Raw genomic sequence first — 19618 nt, 5'->3', positions numbered from 1 at the left:
CAAATAATCATAAATACTATCTCTCAGAATCCTCTCCAATAATTTGCCCACCACAGAAGTAAGACTGACTGGTCTGTAATTCCCAGGATTATCCCTATTCCCTTTCTTGAACAAGGGAATTACATTTGCCACCCTCCAACCATCTGGTACTACTCCAGTGGACAGTGAGGACGCAAAGATCATTGCCAAAGTGCAGCAGTCTCTTCCCTCGTTTCCCGTAAAAACCTTGGCTAAATGCCGGCTGGTCCAGGGGACTTATCTATCCTCATGTTTTTCAAAATTTCTGGCATTTCTAGGATTATGATGCAGGAAAAGGACTTTGTGGTTTCTCCTCCTCCCAACCTGCACCCTCAAACGTGTTTAAAATTGGACTGATTGTAGATTTTACCCAGTAAGAGAAATTAGTTTGCTTTGATTAGTTCCAATGATGTTGTGATTTTTATAATGCCTAAAGCCAGTGTACGTCTTCTGTGATCCTTTCATTTAAAGTGCTGCAGTCTACGTTTAGCTGCCCTTTAAAGAATACAATCTATTAGACAATTCTAATATCAGATACCTCCTTGTGATTTTTGTTTTCTTTCCACTCAATTTGTGAAGCTACTCCAAGACACTATTTGGAACACTACGTATTTCCTGTACTTCTCCCAGGCCTGTATGAAGCACTTAAAGAAGCTAAAATTCAGAAATGTTTTGAGGTCAGTATCATTTATCAATTTAATATTTTCAGGCAATTTCATTTTTAAGATCAATATTTTAGTTGATATTATAATTGTATCTTTCTCATTTTGTTTTCATATATTTTCTCAGTTCCACCACACAGGGTCAATGATGTGTCAGAGAGTCATAGAATCATACAGCATCGAAACAGACCCTTCAATCCAACCAGTCCATGCCAAACATAATCCCAAACTAAACTAGTCCCATCTGCCTGCTCCTGGCCCATATCCCTCCAAACCTTTCCTATTCATATATCTGTCCAAATATCTTTTAAACATTGTAATTGTACCCACATCCACCACTTCCTCAGGAAATTCATTCCACTCGCGAACCACACTCTGTGTAAAAAATTTGCCTCCTATGTCTTTTTTATATCTCTCTCCTCTCACCTTAGATGTGATCTCTAGTCGTCAAATCCACCATCCTAGGGAAAATACAACTACCATTAACTCTATCTTTACCTGTCATTATTTTATAAACTTCTATCAGGTCGTCTGTCAACCTCCCACACTCCAGTAAAAAAAGTTCCAGACTATCTAGCCTTTCTTTATAGCTCAAACCTTCCACACTCGGCAACATCCTGGTAAATCTCTTCTGAACCCTCTCTAGCTTGATAATATCCTTCCTATAACTAGGCAACCAGAACTGGACTCAGTATACCAGAAGAGGCCTTACCAATGTCCTGTCCAACCTCAACATGATTTTCGAACTCCTATACTCAAAGGACTGAGTAATGAAGGCAAGCATGCCAAATGCTTTTTTAACCGCACTGTCTATATGTGTTGTAAACTTCAAAGAATTACGTACCTGCACCCCTAGGTCCCTCTGTTCTACAACACTACCCAAGGTCCTATCATTAATTGTATAGAGCCCTGCCCTTGTTTGTTGTATCAAAATACAATACCTCACATTTATCCAGATTGAACTCCATCTGCCATTTTTCAACCCATTGACCCATTTGATCAAGATCCCTTTGTAATCTTAGAAAACCTTCTTCACTGTCTACTATGCCACCATTTATATAAATGACAAAAGAGGACCCAGAACGGGTCCCTATGGAACACCGCTGGTGACAGGCCTCCAGTGCGAAAAGCAACCCTCCACCATTACTCTTCTGTTTCCTGCTGTTAAGCCAATTATGTATCCAATTGGCAAGCTCACCCTGAATCCCATGTGACCTAACTTTACTGTTTAGTCTACCATGCAGAACCTTGTCAAAGGCTTTACTAAAATCCAAATAAACAACGTCTACTGCTCTGCCATCATCAATCTTTTTGGTACATTTCTAACATTGTACTTAACGACTCAGATGTGTGTGAGCAATGCAAGTCATTTTCCGCAAGTATTTTGCCAATACTTAACATCTCTTGGTAAAAGAAATCAACACTTACTGAATTTCTGCTCAAAATTCTAACCGTGGCATAGCAAGTCAGGCTCTCCTTGCTTGCCATTACTTATGGCTAACACTTGTTTCAATTTTATCTTCCTTTGAAACTTGTTAATGTGGGACATTAGGGAAGAGTTGGTGCAGTGTTAACATTACTAAACCAGTAAATCAGAGTCCCAGGCATATGCTGTGGGTTCATGGCAGCAGGTGGAATTCAAATTCAAATTGTTAAATCTGGAATATAAAATAAAAGCTAGTCCCAGCGATGGTGACCATGAAACTATGATCGATTGTTGTAAAAATGATCTTGTCCCCTAATGTTCTTAAGGAAAGATAACTTACCATTCTAACAAACCTCACTTCATCTGGTGATTCCCCCCCATTGGCTTCAAACTCATAGTCTCCCAACCCCACACAGCTCGCTTCTACCTCTTGCCCAGTCCTGAGGAAGGGTCACTGGACCCAAAACATTTACCCTGATTTCTCTCCACAGCAGCTGCCAGACTGCTGAGATTTTCCAGCAATTTCTGTTTTTGTTACTTACCATCCTCACCTGCTGTTGTCTCCATTTGTCCAGACCCATAGTAGTGTTGTCTGAAAAGGCCTTGCAAGCCACTCATTTCAAGGAAAACTGGGTAGGGGCAATAAATGCTGGCCTAGCCAGCAAGACCCAAATTTCATAAAAGAATAAAAAGAAAAACATTGCAATGTCATCCCTTAATTTTCAGATACTAACATCAGTTTACATTTATAGGCTTATATTCTAGCTCTCTGCTTCTCTGTTTCTACTTTGATTCATTGATTGATTGGATTGGAGGCAGTCCAGAAAAGGTACACTGGGCTGATCCTGAGTATCGAGGGACTGTTTCTTGAGAAGAAGTTGAGTAGGTTAGGCCTGTACTCATTGGCATTTAGATTGAAAGGTGACCTTATTGAAACATACAAGACACTTCGGGGACTTGAACAGGTTAGATACAGAAAGGTTGTTTCTCCTTGTGAGAGAGTCTATGACCAGGGGTATAATCTCAGAATAAGGGGTTGCCCTTTTAAAACAGAGATTAGGAGGAATTTCTTTTCCCAAGTGTAGTGAATTTTCAGAATTCTTTACTATGGAGTGGCATGATGGCTGAGTGGTTAGCAGTATTGGCTGTGCTAATTTGCCCATGGTGTCCAGGGATGTGTAAGTTAGGTGGATTAGCCATGGAAAATACAGGGATAGGGTAGGTGGGTGAGTCTGGGTGGGATGCTCTTTGGAGGGTTGTTGTGGACTTGTTGGACCAATTGGCCTGTTTCCATGCTGTAGGGATGATGTGATATGGAGGTCTATCGAGGCTGTGTCATTTAAGTATGTTCAAGGCTGAGATAGTCAAATTTTTAGGCAGGAAGGGAATCAATGGCTTTGGCGAAAAAGCAGGAGTGTGGAGTTGAGGATTATCAGATCAGCTGTGATCTCATTGATTGGCAAAGCAGACTCAATAGGCTGAATGGCCTTCTCCTGTTCCTATGTCTTATGGTTGTTGTCAATAAACCTTGTTCATTTTTGTCACTATGATTATTCCTTACTGATGGCCTAGCAAATTTGGGTCAGCAACTAACCTCCCAGCTTTCTATTACAATTTGTTAATTTTCCAAAGCTATTGTTGCTTCAATTATCATTCTCAATTCCTAACAATAAGAAATACAATTTAGGACAAATTAAATAGATTAGGTGGTACTGGCTTTCAATGCATGAAGTTTTCAACCACGTCTATTCAGATTCCACCAATGGCCCAAATTAGAACTAGTGAAAATTAACAAGTCAATCAGAATGATGGGCAGTCTGGATGCATAATTTATCACTCATCATTGAATGACTTGAAATTAGCATTTCCAATAATCTTTGTATCAAGGATAACTATCTAATTGTTAATCTGTACAAATTCCAATGGAATCAAATTTTACAATGACTAACCGACAAAAGTTGCAATTTTTCAAATTCATACCCATTGACCATTGTCTTTAAAAATTACATAGTATATCTAGCAGTTATGTCATATTTCTAAACTTCGAGTGCTTATGCAACTGTTTCCATTTCACTGTAATCTAAATAAGACATCTGAAAGCAACAATGCACATTGTGCAGATATTTCCTGTTTTTCCTGTACCGTTATTTCATTGCCATTTGTTTTCCCAAATGAGCCAAAAAGTTTCCACCTCGTGGATTCTTATTCAGTCCCTTTTGTTGGTTTTTTTTCTCAACATGTGTGTAATTTTAACTTGTATTGTTGACCAAATAACAGATGACTGTGAATTGGCATCTTTCTTGACATTCTTTTCGAATTAAGTCAAAAGTCAAATGAAACTCTCATGTTTGGGATTAAAAAATATTTTGATTAAAGCCAAGGGCTGAATGTCAATTATTCAAAAAAAGCATAATTTCTAAAAGGTGCAGAAGTCACAGGGTTGTAATGATGGGTGACTTCAACTTTCCAAATATTGATTGGAAACTTTTTAGTTGTAATAGTTTAGATGGAGCGGATTTTGTCCAGTGCGTTCAGGAAAGATTCCTGACACAGTATGTCACTAGACCAACATGAGGAGAGGCCACTTTGGATTTGGTGCTTGGCAATGAACCGGGCCAAGTGTTAGACCTGTTGGTAGGAGAGCATTTTGGCGGCTGTTACTTTTACAATAGTCATGGAAAAGGATTGATACATACAGCAGAGTAAGGTTTAGAATTGGGAAAGTGTAATTACAATTCTGTTAGGCAAGAACTGGGTAACATAAAATGGGAACGGATGCTGTCAGGGAAGAGCACTATTGAAATGTGGAGATTGTTTAAGGAATGCATTCTGCGTGTGCTCGATATGTTTGTCCCTAGCAGGCAGGGAAGATGCGGTCAAGTGAGGGAGCCTTGGTTCTTAAGAGAGGTTGAACAACTGGTTAAGAGGAAGAAGGATGCTTATGTAAGGTTTAGGAAACAAGGAACTGAAAAGGCTCTGGCAGGTTACAAGTTATCCAGGAAGGAGTTGAAGAAAGGGCTTAGGAGAGCTATAAGGGGGCATGAGAAAACCTTGGCAGATAGGATCAAAGAAAACCCCAAGGCTTTTTACACGTACATGAGGAATAAGAGAATGACCATAGAAAGTGTAGGGCTGATCAAGGATTGTAAAGGGAATTTGTGCACAGAGCCTAAGGAGATAGGAGAGGTCCTTAATGAATACTTTTCTTCGGTATTCACAACTATGAGGGACCTAGTTGTAGGGGAGGACAGTGTGAAACAGGCTGGTAGGCTAGAGGATGTGGATGTTAGTAAGGAAGATGTACTAGGAATTTTGAGGAACTTGAAGAGAGATAAGCCCCCCGGGCCTGATGGGATTTATCCAAGGATTCTATGGGAAGTGAGAGAAGAGATCGCAGGGCCTTTGGCGATGATCTTTTCGTCCTCACTGTCCACGGGTATAGTGCCGGAAGATTGGAAAGAGGCAAACGTCATTCCCTTGTTCAAAAAAGGGAATAGGGATAACCCTGGAAAATACAGGCCAGTTAGCCTTACTTCAGTGGTGGGCAAATTATTGGAAAGGGCTCTAAGAGATAGGATTTATAATCACTTGGACAGGCACAGTTTGATTTGTGATTGTCAGCATGGATTTGTGAGGGGTAGATCATGCTTCACAAACCTTATTGAATTCTTTGAAGAGGTGACCAAACACGTGGATGAAGGTGGAGCAATGGATGTGGTATACATGGATTTAAGTAAGGCATTTGATAAGGTTCCCCATGGTGAGCTCATGCAGAAGGTAAGGAGGCATGGGATAAGGGGAAATGTGGCAGATTGGATTCAGAATTGGCTGACCCTTAGAAAACAAAGGGTGGTAGTGGACGGAAAATATTCAACATGGTGCTCAGTTACAAGTGGTGTACCACAAGGATCTGTTCTGGGTCCTCTTCTGTTTGTGATTTTTGTAAATGATTTGGATGAAGGAGTGGAAGGGTGGATTAGTAAGTTCACGAATGATACAAAGGTGGTCGAGTTGTGGATAGTGCAGAGGGCTGTTCTAGGTTACAAAGGGACATTGATAGGATGCAGAGCTGGGCTGAGGAGTGGCAGATGGAGTTTAACCCTGAAAAGTATGAGGTGGAGAGATAGTAGGAACTGCAGATGCTGGAGAATCTGAGATAACAAGGTGTAGAGCTGGATGAACACAGCAGGCCAAGCAGCATCAGAGGAGCAGGAAAGCTGACGCTTCGGGCCTAGACCCTTCTTCAGAAATCACTTGGATAGGCACAGTTTGATTCGTGATAGTCAGCATGGATTTGTTGATTCATTTTGGAAGGACAAATTTGAAAGCAGAATACAGGGTTAACAGAAAGATTCTTGGCAGTGTGGAGGAGCAGAGGGATCTCGGGGTTCATGTCCACAGTCCCCTGAAAGCAGCCACCCAGGTGGATAGAATTGTTAAGAAGGCGTATGGTGTGTTAGCTTTCATTAATAGAGGGATTGAGCTCAAGAGCCGTGAAGTTATGTTCCAGCTATACAAAACTCTGGTTCGGCCACATCTGGAGTATTGTGTCCAGTTCTGGTTGCCTCATTACAAGAAAGATGTGGAAGTGCTGGAAAAAGTGCAGAAGAGATTTACCAGGATGCTGCCTGGACTAGAGGGAAGGTCTTACGAGGACAGGTTGAGAGAGCTAGGAGTTTCCTCTTTAGAACGACGAAGGATGAGAGGTGACTTGATAGCGGTGTACAAAATGATCAGAGGTATAGATAGAGTGGACAGCCAGAGACTTTTTCCTAGGGTGGAAGTAGTTATTATGAGGGGGCATAGTTTTAAAGTGAGTGGAGGTAGATGTAGGGGAGACGTCAGAGATAGGTTCTTTACTCAAGAGAGTTGTAGGGGCGTGGAATGCTTTGCCAGAGAGGATAGTGGAATCAGCCTCATTAGGGGCATTTAAGTGGCTATCAGATAGGCACATGGATGATAGTATAAGGTTGGGGTGGAGGTTAGATAGACTTTAGGATTAGGGTAAAAGTTCGGCGCAACATCGTGGGCCGAAGGACCTGTACTGTGCTGTACAGTTCTTTGTTCTATTTTCTGTGTTCTAATATATATCAGTCACTTATTAGTCATCATTACTCTGCATTATATGTTTCTTCATCACCATTGAACATTGGAAGGGAAGTGGCATTTTTTACAGCCTGTAAACTTCATCTACTTGCCACTGATTCTAATGCTACTCCCCCTCCACTTTATCTTGCTGAACTAGGTCAAGCAAAGCCTCCATGATCCACCTGGAATGGAACTGAGCTGTAAATCTCCCAGCCTGTCTATTACTAGGACTGCTTAATTCCAATTCCGCAGCATTGCTTTGTCACAGTTTTACCTCAATACCCCTGCTGTTGAACAGATTTTCGTCAGCAATTTTCTATATTCAGTGTCACCAAGAGTTCTGATTGAGAAGAGACTGGAGAAACATGGGCTTTTCAACTCAAATATAACATCTGAAGTGATTCTAGGATTAAAAAATAGTAAAGTACTTGGAAAAGATAACTCCATAAATTTGCTTCCAACTTAATTGCAAGAGCAGCACTGAGGAGCACAAATTTTAAACTGGTAAAAGACCAATTTAGAACAAATTTCAAGAATTAACTTCCAAACAGATTAATGGAAGAAACACTCTGGAAAGTTTTAACCAAAATAGATACCACAACTTGATGTGCTGTCTTCTGAAAGTGCTTTTTAGCAATGTAGCAGCATGGACACCTGAGCGGCTTGCTATGCTTTTTCAGCAGACATTAGGAGATAACAGATAGGCTAGATAATATAAGGATAGTAGATTTCCTAACCTGAAAGACATTTTTAAAAATGGGTATGTCAATATGACAAGCCAATAATTGCATTTTTAATCAGATTAGCATTTTATTCCAGAGTTATTAATTAGTTGAATTTAAACACCACCAGCTGTCATGGCAGGATTTGAGCTCATGTCTCTGGAGCACGAGTCTAGGCCCCTGGATTACTGCTCCAGTCCTGTTACCACAGTCCTACCAATCCCAATCCTTTGACTGTCAATGTATTTTATTGCACTCTGTATATATACACTACTTAAATTCTGTGTTAAGAACTCTCAAAATTTATACATAGCCAAAACAAACCTCAATATCCTATAATATTTAAGTTTATTAATTCCATATATCAAAGATCTTTATAAAAATTCCAACAATCACTAGGTTTATTCGTGGTATACTCATAATTGTAATTTGTAACTTTCAAACGGAATTTTGCATAACAGTGCCAATATAACAAACTTACAACATAGAACATGGAACATAGAACATTACAGCGCAGTACAGGCCCTTCGGCCCTCAATGTCGTGCCGACCTGTGAAACCAATCTGAAGCCCATCTAACCTAAACTATTCCATTATCATCCATATGTTTATCCAATGACCATTTAAATGCCCTTAAAGTGGGCGAGTCTACTATTTTTGCAGGCAGGGCATTCCACGCCCTTACTACTCTCTGAGTAAAGAACCTACCTCTGACATCTGTCCTATATCTATCACCCCTCAATTTAAAGCTATGTCCCCTCGTGCTAGCCATCACCATCCAAGGAAAAAGGCTCCCACTGTCCACCTTATCTAAGCCTCTGATCATCTTGTATGTCTCTATCAAGTCACCTCTTAACCTTCTTCTCTCTAGCGAAAACAGTCTCAAGACCCTCAGCCTTTCCTCATAAGACCTTCCCTCCATACCAGGCAACATCCTGGTAAATCTCCTCTGCACCTTTCCAATGCTTCCACATCCTTCCTATGATGCGGTGACCAGAACTGTACGCAATACTCCAAGTGCGGCCGCACCAGAGTTTTGTACAGCTGCAACATGACCTCATGGCTCCGAAACTCAATCCCTCTACCAATAAAACCTAACATACTGTACGCCTTCTTAACAACGCTATCAACCTGGGTGGCAACTTTCAGTGATCTATGCACATGGACACCGAGATCTTTCTGCTCATCCACACTACCAAGAATCTTACCATTAGCCCAGTACTCTGTATTCTTGTTACTCCTTCCAAAGTGAATCACCTCACACTTTTCCGCATTAAACTCCATTTGCCACCTCTCAGCCCAGCTCTGCAGCTTATCTATGTCCCTCTGTAACCTGCAACATCCTTCCGCACTATCCACAACTCCACCGACTTTGGTGTCATCCGCAAATTTACTAACCCGTCCTTCTATGCCCTCATCCAGGTCATTTATAAAAATGACAAACAGCAGTGGCCCCAAAACAGATCCTTGAGGTACACCACTAGTAACTGAACTCCAGGATGAACATTTCCCATCAACCACCACCCTCTGTCTTCTTACAGCTAGCCAATTTCTGATCCAAACCGCTAAATCACCCTCAATCCCATGCCTCCGTATTTTCTGCAATAGCCTACCGTGGGGAACCTTATCAAACGCTTTACTGAAATTCATACACACCACATCAACTGTTTTACTCTCATCCACCTGTTTGGTCACCTTCTCAAAGAACTCAATAAGGTTTGTGAGGCACAACCTACCCTTCACAAAACTGTGTTGATTATCCCTAATCAAATTATTCCTTTCTTGATGATTATAAATCCTATCTCTTATAATCCTTTCCAACACTTTACCCACAACCGAAGTAAGGCTCACTGGTCTATAATTACCAGGGTTGTCTCTACTCCCCTTCTTGAACAAGGGGACAACATTTGCCAATCTCCAGTCTTCTGGCACTATTCCTGAAGACAATGACGACATAAAGATCAAAGCCAAAGGCTCTGCAATCTCCTCCCTAGCTTCCCAGAGAATCCTAGGATAAATCCCATCCGGCCCAGGGGACTTATCTATTTTCACACCTTCCAGAATTGCTAACACCTCCTCCTTATGAACCTCAATCCCGTCTAGTCTAATAGCCTGTATCTCAGTATTCTCCTCGACTACATTGTCTTTTTCCTGTGTGAATACTGACGAAAAATATTCATTTAGCACCTCTCCTATCTCTTCGGACTCCACGCACAACTTCCCACTACTGTCCTTGACTGTCCCCAATCTTACTCTCATCATTCTTTTATTCCTGACATACCTATAGAAAGCTTTCGGGTTTTCCTTGATCCTACCTGCTAAAGACTTCTCATGTCCCCTCCTGGCTCTTCTTAGCTCTCTCTTTAGGTCCTTCCTGGCTAACTTGTAACTCTCAAGCGCCCTCGCTGAGCCTTCACGCCTCATCTCTACATAAGCCTCCTTCTTCCTCTTGACAAGAAATTCAACTTCTTTAGTAAACCACAGTTCCCTCACTCGACCACTTCCTCCCTGCCTGACAGGTACATACTTCTCAAGGACACGCAGTAGCTGTTCCTTGAACAAGCTCCACATTTCAATTGTGCCCAGCCCCTGCAGTTTCCTTCTCCATCCTATGCATCCTAAATCTTGCCTAATTTCCTCATAATTGCCTTTCCCCCAGCTATAACTCTTGCCCTGCGTTATATACCGATCCCTTTCCATCGCTAAAGTAAACGTAACCGAATTGTGGTCACTATCACCAAAGTGCTCACCTACCTCCACATCTAACACCTGGCCTGGTTCATTACCCAGTACCAAATCCAATGTGGCCTCTCCTCTTGTTGGCCTATCTACATACTGTGTCAGGAAACCCTCCTGCACACATTGGACAAAAACTGACCCATCTGAAGTACTCGAACTATAGCGTTTCCCGTCAATATTTGGAAAGTTAAAGTCCCCCATAACAACTACCCTGTTACTTTCGCTCCTATCCAGAATCATCTTTGCAATCTTTTCCTCTACATCTCTGGAACTTTTCAGAGGCCTATAGAAAACTCCCAACAGGGTGACCTCTCCTTTCCTGGTTCTAACCTCAGCCCATACTACCTCAGTAGACGAGTTGTCATCAAACATCCTTTCTGCCACCGTAATACTGTCCTTGACTAACAATGCCACACCTCCCCCTCTTTTACCACCTTCCCTGATCTTACTGAAACATCTAAACCCCGGAACCTGCAACAACCATTCCTGTCCCTGCTCTATCCATGTCTCCGAAATGGCCACAACATCGAAGTCCCAGGTACCAACCCATGCTGCAAGTTCACCCACCTTATTCCGGATGCTCCTGGCATTGAAGTAGACACACTTCAAACCACCTTCCTGTCTGCTGGTACACTCCTGCGACCTTGAAACCTTATTGATGACCTCACTACTCTCAACCTCCTGTACACTGGAGCTACAATTCAGGTTCCCACCCCCCTGTTGAATTAGTTTAAACCCTCCCGAAGAGCATTAGCAAACTTCCCCCCCAGGATATTGGTACCCCTCTGGTTCAGGTGTAGACCATCCCGTTTGTAGAGGTCCCACCTACCCCAGAATGAGCCCCAATTATCCAGGTATCTGAATCCCTCCCTCCTGCACCATCCCTGTAGCCACGTGTTCAACTGCTCTCTCTCCCTATTCCTAGCCTCGCTAGCACGTGGCACGGGTAACAAACCAGAGATAACAACTCTGTTTGTTCTAGCTCTAAGCTTCCACCCTAGCTCCTTGAATTTCTGCCTTACGTCCCCATCCCTTTTCCTACCTATGTCGTTGGTGCCTATGTGGACCACGACTTGGGGCTGCTCCCCCTCCCCCTTAAGGATCCCGAAAACAGAATCCGAGACATCACGGACCCTGGCACCTGGGAGGCAACACACCAACCGCGAGTCTGTCTCGTTCCAACAGAATCTCCTATCTGTCCCCCTAACTATGGAGTCCCCAATGACTAATGCTCTCCTCCTCTCCCCGCTTCCCTTCTGAGCAACAGGGACAGACTCTGTGCCAGAGACCTGTACCCCATGGCTTACCCCTGGTAAGTTGTCCCCCCCAACAGTATCCAAAACGGTATACTTGTTTTTGAGGGGAATGGCCACAGGGGATCCCTGCACTGTCTGCCTGTTCCCTTTCCGTCCCCTGACTGTAACCCATCTACTTTTTTCCTGTACCTGAGGTGTGACTACCTCCCCGTAACTCCTCTCAATTACCCCCTCAGCCTCCCGAATGATCCGAAGTTCATCCGGCTCCAGCTGCAGTTCCCTAACACGGTTTCCGGGAGCTGGAGTTGGGTGCACTTCCCGCAGATGAAGTCAGTGGGGACACTAGTGGTGACCCTTACCTCCCACATTCTACAGGAGGAGCATACAACTGCCCTAACATCCATTCCCACTGTTCTGAACTCCCAAACAGACAAATTAAAAAAAAATACTCGTAGCCTTACCAAATCAGCGCTCAGAACCTTTTTTTTTGGTTAGAGGAGGAGGATGGGTGGGAGACACTACCTAGGTAGTGTTTCGGGTAAAGCAACCGCCCAAATATATTACCTCACTTACTCCAAAAATGGAGTCACGCGAGGTAAGACTTTTATAATCGAAAAGCTCACCTTCCCAGGCTGCCTTCGCGCTTCCTCCCGGACTCCCGCCGCTGAAACAACTGAAACAACTTGGATCTGTTTGTGTTCCTTTCGATTTTTTTTTATTTTTTGTTGCTTTTCATTATACATACATATCAATAACACCAACTCCTAGTTCAAGTACACTCACCGTCTTCTGAAATGCAGTTGGCATAAGACCAATTCTTTTCATTAATAGAGAAAGTGACTAGATGGATGGTACATATTTTCCCTTCACAAAGATAATTATAGTTTCTCAACTGAATTGAAGCCCATTGTCATTTGACATGTTCCTAAGAAGGGTACTTGACTCCAAATGTTAACTCTGCTTTCTCTCCACCAGACCTGTTGAGTTTCTCCAGAAATTTCTGCTTTTGTGTCATTTAACATGTGTTTCTTTGTAACTAATTAATTTTTCAATATTGCATTTGCTTTTCTCTTCAGAGAAAAAGGACTAAATTCAATGCTTGTGACTTTTTGGCAGAATGGTTATACAAGTAAGTTTCTTGTATTTTAGCAGCTTTCAATTTACTTAGTTTTACAGGTAGGAAGTGGTCTTGATATACTAGACATATATATCTTATACACTAGGTATGTGAGCAGGAGTTTAAAATATTTGTCCTTTTGTTCACCCAAGTCATGTTTCAAAGAATGCATATTCTTGAAATAAGTGAAAGAAAACTAATTATAATTTTGGTCTGTTAATTTCATAGCAAGAATCCAAGGAGGGTTGGCAAGAAGTTTATTGCCTTCAGTGAAATTCCCTTTGTTACACAATGGCTTCAGGATCAGTAAGTACTTAATCTGATAAAAATAGGTATCTTTCCATTTGCAAATGACAGACTTTTTCAAAGCGAACAGATAGTTCTGTCAGAAGGACTACATCAAAACATTTGCTGTGATATAAATAAGACTTGAAGAATGTGGATTTACTTCATTACAAACAAATCAAAATCTAGGAATGCTTTTTTTTAAAACAAGTCACCAGATATGTGATTGATGAATTTTCAAGGAAAAAATGAGACAGAATGCTTTAATTAGTTAAACACAGCTAATTGTTTTAGAAATGAGGTGACCACTGAGATTACTTGCTCTTGCCTTGGCATTATTTATTTAATTAGTCCAAAAGTCATGGAACTACAAGAAAGATGTTGAAAGATTGCTTGTAACAAAAAAGTTGGCAAGCATATTTCTAACTTTCTTCTGATTCGGAAGTTGCTTTTTCTGAATAAATAGTCAATAGTTCTTTAAAATAAATAGAAGAATTATATTTATTTCATCATTTTGGAGGCCTCTGATTTTCTAGAAACATTTGTCAATAACTTAGAGATGCTCCACACAGACTGCGGAATGACAGTGTAGGTGGGAAGGTTGACCAGATTCAAGTATCTCACTTGAAGATGTGAACCACATGTTCAGAACTGCAATGGCTTCCTCCTTGGTGGATCTTGTGCAGAGTTAGCAGCAGTTTCCAATCCTGTATTTCTGTGGAAGAATTGTGTATAGGTGTCAGCAGCTATTTCTTCATTGGAGATCCATTGTTCTCGAACAGCCATCATCCATTCTCACCAGTGCTGTAAACAGGTAACTGCTTGGTGATGATGAAAATGACACGGCACATGCAATGATAGCATGCACACAACTGCGAGAGACATTTTTAAGAGTCACATATCAGCTGAATGTTGAGGGAGTAAAATCCCTTCCTGTTTATGAATGTTGCTGGCTGCTCAGTTAGTGCCTTGATGACCAGGTGGCCGCAGTTGAAAATTCCTGCCCTGAGAGACGGAAATAGAGACAAATCTGACTGCCTTCTGTACCTGTGTGGTGCCATCAGTGACTAACTCAATGTAATCTGCTGGCCTCTTAAACAGGGCACCAATGACCTGCCTCATGCTGTGATTGTGGATGTTTGTGAGATTTCAGTCAAGTCCTCTGCCATCATGGAAAGGATCCAGGAGCAAAGACCTTATGTCCCACTGTCACTTTGAAGTCTTCTAACAGTTAGTTTGCCCGTGTAACCAGGGAGACATGAGCTGCTCCTTTATAAAGGCACACCGTTCTGTTTTTATTCTTTTTGCAGATGCGTCATCCAAAACATTGTTATTGCAGGAAGTTCATTCTTTGGTAGTTTGCCCATCAGTGAAGATTTCACCTTGGCACCCAATGTGCCCCTCGTTCATGGGCTTCAATCTCGACATTTTATACTCAACCTGTTCAGAGATGTTATTACATGCCTCAGAGGCAGGTAGGACTTGAACCTAGGGCTTGTGGCTCAGAGGTTGAGGCATTGGACAGGTGCAGCATGGGTTTTGAAAAGCAGGTCATGTTTAACTCATTTACTGGAATTCTTTGAGGATATTACGAGTGTGGTGAACAACGGGGAACCAGCGGATGTGGGGTATCTGGATTTCCAGAAGGCATTCAGCAAGGTGCCGCACAAAAGGCTGCTGCATAAGATAGAGGTGCACAGTGTTATGAGTAATGTATTAGCATGGATAGGAGAATGGTTAACTAACAGAAAGCAAAGAGTGAGGATGAATGTGTGTTTTTCTGGTTGGTGATCAGTGGCTAGCAGTGTACCTCAGGGATCAGTGTTGGAACTGCAACTGTTTACAACTTATAAAGATGATTTAGAGTGGGGAATCAAATGTAGTGTGTCAAAGTTCGCAGATAACACTAAGGTGAGTAGTAGAGAAAAGTGTGCAAAGGACTTTGAAAGTCTGCAGACGAATATAGATAAGTTGTGAGTGGGCAAGGGTCTGGCAGATGGAATACAATGTTGGTAAATGGGAGGTCATCCATTTTGGTAGGAATAACAGTAAAATGAACTATTATTGAAATGGTGAAAAATTACAGTGTGCTGCTGTGCAGAGGGACCTGGGTGTCCTTGTGCATGAATCACAAAAAGCTGGTTTTCAGGTACAGCAGGTAATTAAGAGGGTAAATAGAATATTGTCCTTCATTGCTAGAGGGATGGAGTTTAAAAACAGGGAGGTTATGCTGCAGCTGTACAGGGTGCTGGTGAGGCCACAGCTGGAGTACTATGTACAGTTTTGGTCTCCTTACTTGAGAAAGGATATACTGGCACTGGAGAGGGTGCCGAGGAGGTTCACTAGGATGATTCTGGAGTTGAGAGGTTTGGTATATGAGGAAATACTGAATAAACTAGGTTTATATTCATTGGAATTTAGAAGAACGAGGGGTGGGATCTTATAGAAACATATAAAATTATGAAAGGAATAGATAAGATTGAAGCAGGGAGGTTGTTTCCACTGGCAGGTGAAACTAGAACCAGGGGCATACCCTGAAAATAAGGGGGAGCAGATTTAGGACTGAGTTGAGGAGGAACTTCTTCACCCAAAGAGTTGTGAATCTGTGGAATTCCCTGCCCAGTGAAGTAATTGAGGCTAACTTGTTGAATGTTTTTATGGCAAAGATAGATTTTTCAACAGTAAAGGAATTAAGGTTGATGATGAATGGACAGGTAAGTGGACCTGAGTCCATGGGAAGATCAGCCATGATTTTGTTGAATGGCAGAGCAGGCTGAAGGGGGCCAGATGGCCTATGCCTGCTCCTACTTCTATGTTCTTGTATTCTTGTGATATATCACTGTGCCACAAAAGTTCTGTGGGCCTCACTCTGTTGAACAGTTGTTTGTAATTTCTGCCAGTGTAAACTAAATTGATACCAGATGAAGGGAAGAGTGAGTCTTTATTTTGGAACTGCTCCCAAAACATCACTGATTACCGGATAATATATCTTGCTTAACAACTTCATTTTTTTATTATCGTGAGGAAAATCAAGGATGTCAGTTAAAGGACCCATCAAACACCTCATGTGAGATAGCAAGAACTGCAGCTGCTGGAGTCAGAGATAACACAGTGTGGAGCTGAAGGAACACAGCAGGCAAGGCAGCATCAGAGGAGCAGGAAAGCTGGCGTTTCGGGCCAGGACCGATCTGAAGAAGGGTCCCAACCTGAAACGTCGACATTCCCGTTTGTCTGATGCTGCCTGGCCTGCTGTTTTCCTCCAGCTCCACACTGTGTTATCTTCATCATGTGATCTTTGTTCTCAAAGTTTTGGCAAAGATCTGTAGCTCGGGTTATGGATGAGGTTGGTGACTTGCTCGCCAAGCTGGCTTGTTCTCGTTCAGGTGTTTCATGATCATGCCAGGTGACATCATCAGTGGACCCTCCGATGAAGTGATGTTATTCTACTCCGTTTCAAATCCATAACAGACCAAACAAAATAAATTCCAAGCGGAGTAAAATAACATCGCTCCATCGGAGGTTCCACTGATAATGTCACCTAGCATGGTGACAAAACGTCTGAACGAGAACAAGCCAGCTCGGTGAGCAAGTCAACAACCTGATCTTTGTTTTGTTCATTGTACAAGATTACGTTGGTCTGTTGTCGTGTCTTATTGGCTTTGCTTCAAAAATTCATAAATGTTAGGTTACATAGAAAAATTATGAGTTAATAGCAGATTTCCTAGACTCTTGACAAGAATTTATTTCTCTTATCTGTGACTCCTTTTTCATTAGTCCTGATACAATGAAGTCTTAAATTAATCCATGTCAGTATTTTGTTTCTCCCCAGTTTTCTTCATTCTGTTCTGCCTGAATTGTTACCATCACGTCAGGGAAAAATTACTTAACAGTTAAGCATAAAACATATACCAACAATCATCTTAATTTTCTTTCAGTCCTAGACCACCAATCCCTCTATCTCTCTTGTTGTCAGAAGATGAAGCTGCACTTATAATTCAGTCTTTCTGGAGAGGTTACCAGGTAATATCCTCATCATTATTTTGTTCAACCTTGAGATTATGAAAAGTGTATTTGATTACACTGCCACGACCTCCTCATCAAGGAAATGCCGCTGGACGAAAATTCCAAAACCCCAGACCAATGTTTTGGGACATGGATTCAAATTTCTTCATGACATTTGGTGAAATTTGAATTCAGTAAGTATCTGGAATCAAAACCTTGCCTACTGATGACCATGTAACAAATGTTGCAAAAAGCTATTTTGTTCACTCATATCCTTAAGAAAGGAAATCTGTTCTTATCTGGTCTGGCCTACATGTGACTCCAGACCCAAAGCCATGTGGTTGGCTCCTAACTGCCCTCTGGGTAAATACGGATGGGCAACAATTGCTGGCCCAGCTGGTTATGTCCAACTAAAAAAAAATCAGACTTTAAATTTCAAGTATACCATTTATTTTTTACCTTTTAGGTTATTTAATATTATGCAGAGACATATTGCTCATATTTGTAGTTTGAAATGTTCATATCCTGGCTGATATTCATATCTTGACCAACATCAGTCAAACCCTATTATCTGGCCATTATCTCACTATTGGTTGGAATCTTGCAGTGTGCAAACTGACTGCTTCGTTGCCTATATTCCAATAGCAACTAAACTTCAAACAGTATTTAGTTAGCTGTGAAGTCCTTTAGGATATCTAAAGTCAAAGAAGGGGACATTTAAATGCAAGTTCTTACTTCCTTCATTCTGAAAATCAGTTTAAATACTATCCATAGAATACTCAGGGAACCGGTTTCATAGTTTGTGGGATGTGATGGAAGACTGCCCACTTGCCTGGATGAGTGCAGCTCCAGAAACACCCAAGAAGTTTGACACCAGCAAGGACAAAGCAGCCCATTTGACTGTCACCACATCCACAAATATCCACTTCCTCCTGTATTGAAGCTCAGTAGCAGCAGTGCATGGAGAAATTCACCAAAGATCCTTAGATAGTACCTTCCAAACCCATGACCACTTCCATCTAAAAGGACAAGGGCAGCAGATGCATCGAATCACCACCCACTGCGAGCACCCCTCCAAGGTACTGATCATCATAACTTGAAAACATATCTCAGTTCCTTCAGTGTCGCTGTGTCAAAATCCTGGAAGTCCCTTCCTAATGGCATTGTGAGTGTACCCATACTGATTGGGCTGCGGCAGTTCACGAAGGCAGCTCACCATCACCTTCTCAAAGGCAATTAGACATAGACAATAAATGCTGGCTCAGCAAGTGAAGCCTTCATCCCTTGAATGAGTAAATGAAAGAAAGGATAGTTCTGGTATTTTTGTGATTCCGTGCTGGAAACTGCACGATGAAAAGTTTTGACAGCATGTCTTTCTTTTCAGAAATACTCAAATTCTGTATTACATTTGTAGCAATGTCTAGGTTTAACAGTTAACTTAGCATCTGTCCGTCCTTGTTTTTATATTTCAACATCTGATGTTCCTATTATCATGAATGCTGCAAAGGTTTAGCAATTCAACAAAACAGTACAATTTTAGATGGTCATAGCTTGTTTTATAGAGTCATTCGTACTCACTGTTGTTATTGGTTATTTATCGATTTTGCTGAAAATAGTCATTTTGTTGAATAGTCATGAGAAATTACATGTATATGGTTCAAACTATGAAGTAAAATTATTCAATTGGGGAAATTCAGATACATGTCACCACTAACTGCAAGAAAGAACTAACATAATCGTAATAGCAAATTACTGCAGATGTTAGAATCTGAACTGAAAATAAAAAATTCTGGAGATCACAGTAGGTCAGGCAGCATCCATGGAGAGAAAGCAAGCTAACATTTCAAGTGTGGATGACTCGAAATGTTAGCTTGCTTTCTCTCCATTGATGCTAACATAGTAATACCATTTTTCTATAACACGGTAATGTGGTACAGTGGGTAGTGCCACTTCTTGTGAGCCCAAAGCTGTGAGTTTGAGTTGCGTTCCATGGCCTTGATGGTCATCATTGTGTTCATAATGTGGCTAACCTGTAAATCTACCCATGCAACAATAGCAGGCAGAAAGATCAGGAGAGACCCCTGGTTAGCCATGTTTGATGATGAGTGGTGCCCCTCAAGATATAGCCTGATGTTCCAGGAATAATAATCTATGGAAAACAAACTAATTTTTAAATATAACACATAAATGCAATTAATTATCCTGCTAGGAAAGAACAGTTAGTAACTCCAATTAATACTTATATTTGGAAAAGTGGAGAAAATGAGATGTGACATTGAAATTATAAATGAAATGTACTCAGAG

The 19618-nt window shown here is 41.5% G+C and overlaps 1 protein-coding gene across 1 annotated transcript in view; it reads left to right on the top strand.

Moving 5' to 3' along the window:
- Window positions 1–19618, top strand: part of iqck (IQ motif containing K) — a 65895-nt gene that overhangs the window by 19508 nt on the left and 26769 nt on the right. Inside the window, exons 3-6 of the mRNA XM_048609615.1 lie at window positions 598–695; window positions 12987–13039; window positions 13256–13333; window positions 17248–17332. Coding sequence (XP_048465572.1) covers window positions 598–695; window positions 12987–13039; window positions 13256–13333; window positions 17248–17332 — 314 coding nt within the window. The remainder of the gene's footprint in view (window positions 1–597; window positions 696–12986; window positions 13040–13255; window positions 13334–17247; window positions 17333–19618) is intronic.

Source organism: Rhincodon typus, chromosome 21 (assembly GCF_021869965.1).
Source record: "Rhincodon typus isolate 14 chromosome 21, sRhiTyp1.1, whole genome shotgun sequence".
Taxonomy (NCBI): domain Eukaryota; kingdom Metazoa; phylum Chordata; class Chondrichthyes; order Orectolobiformes; family Rhincodontidae; genus Rhincodon; species Rhincodon typus.
This window is presented reverse-complemented; position numbering and strand designations above follow the sequence as displayed.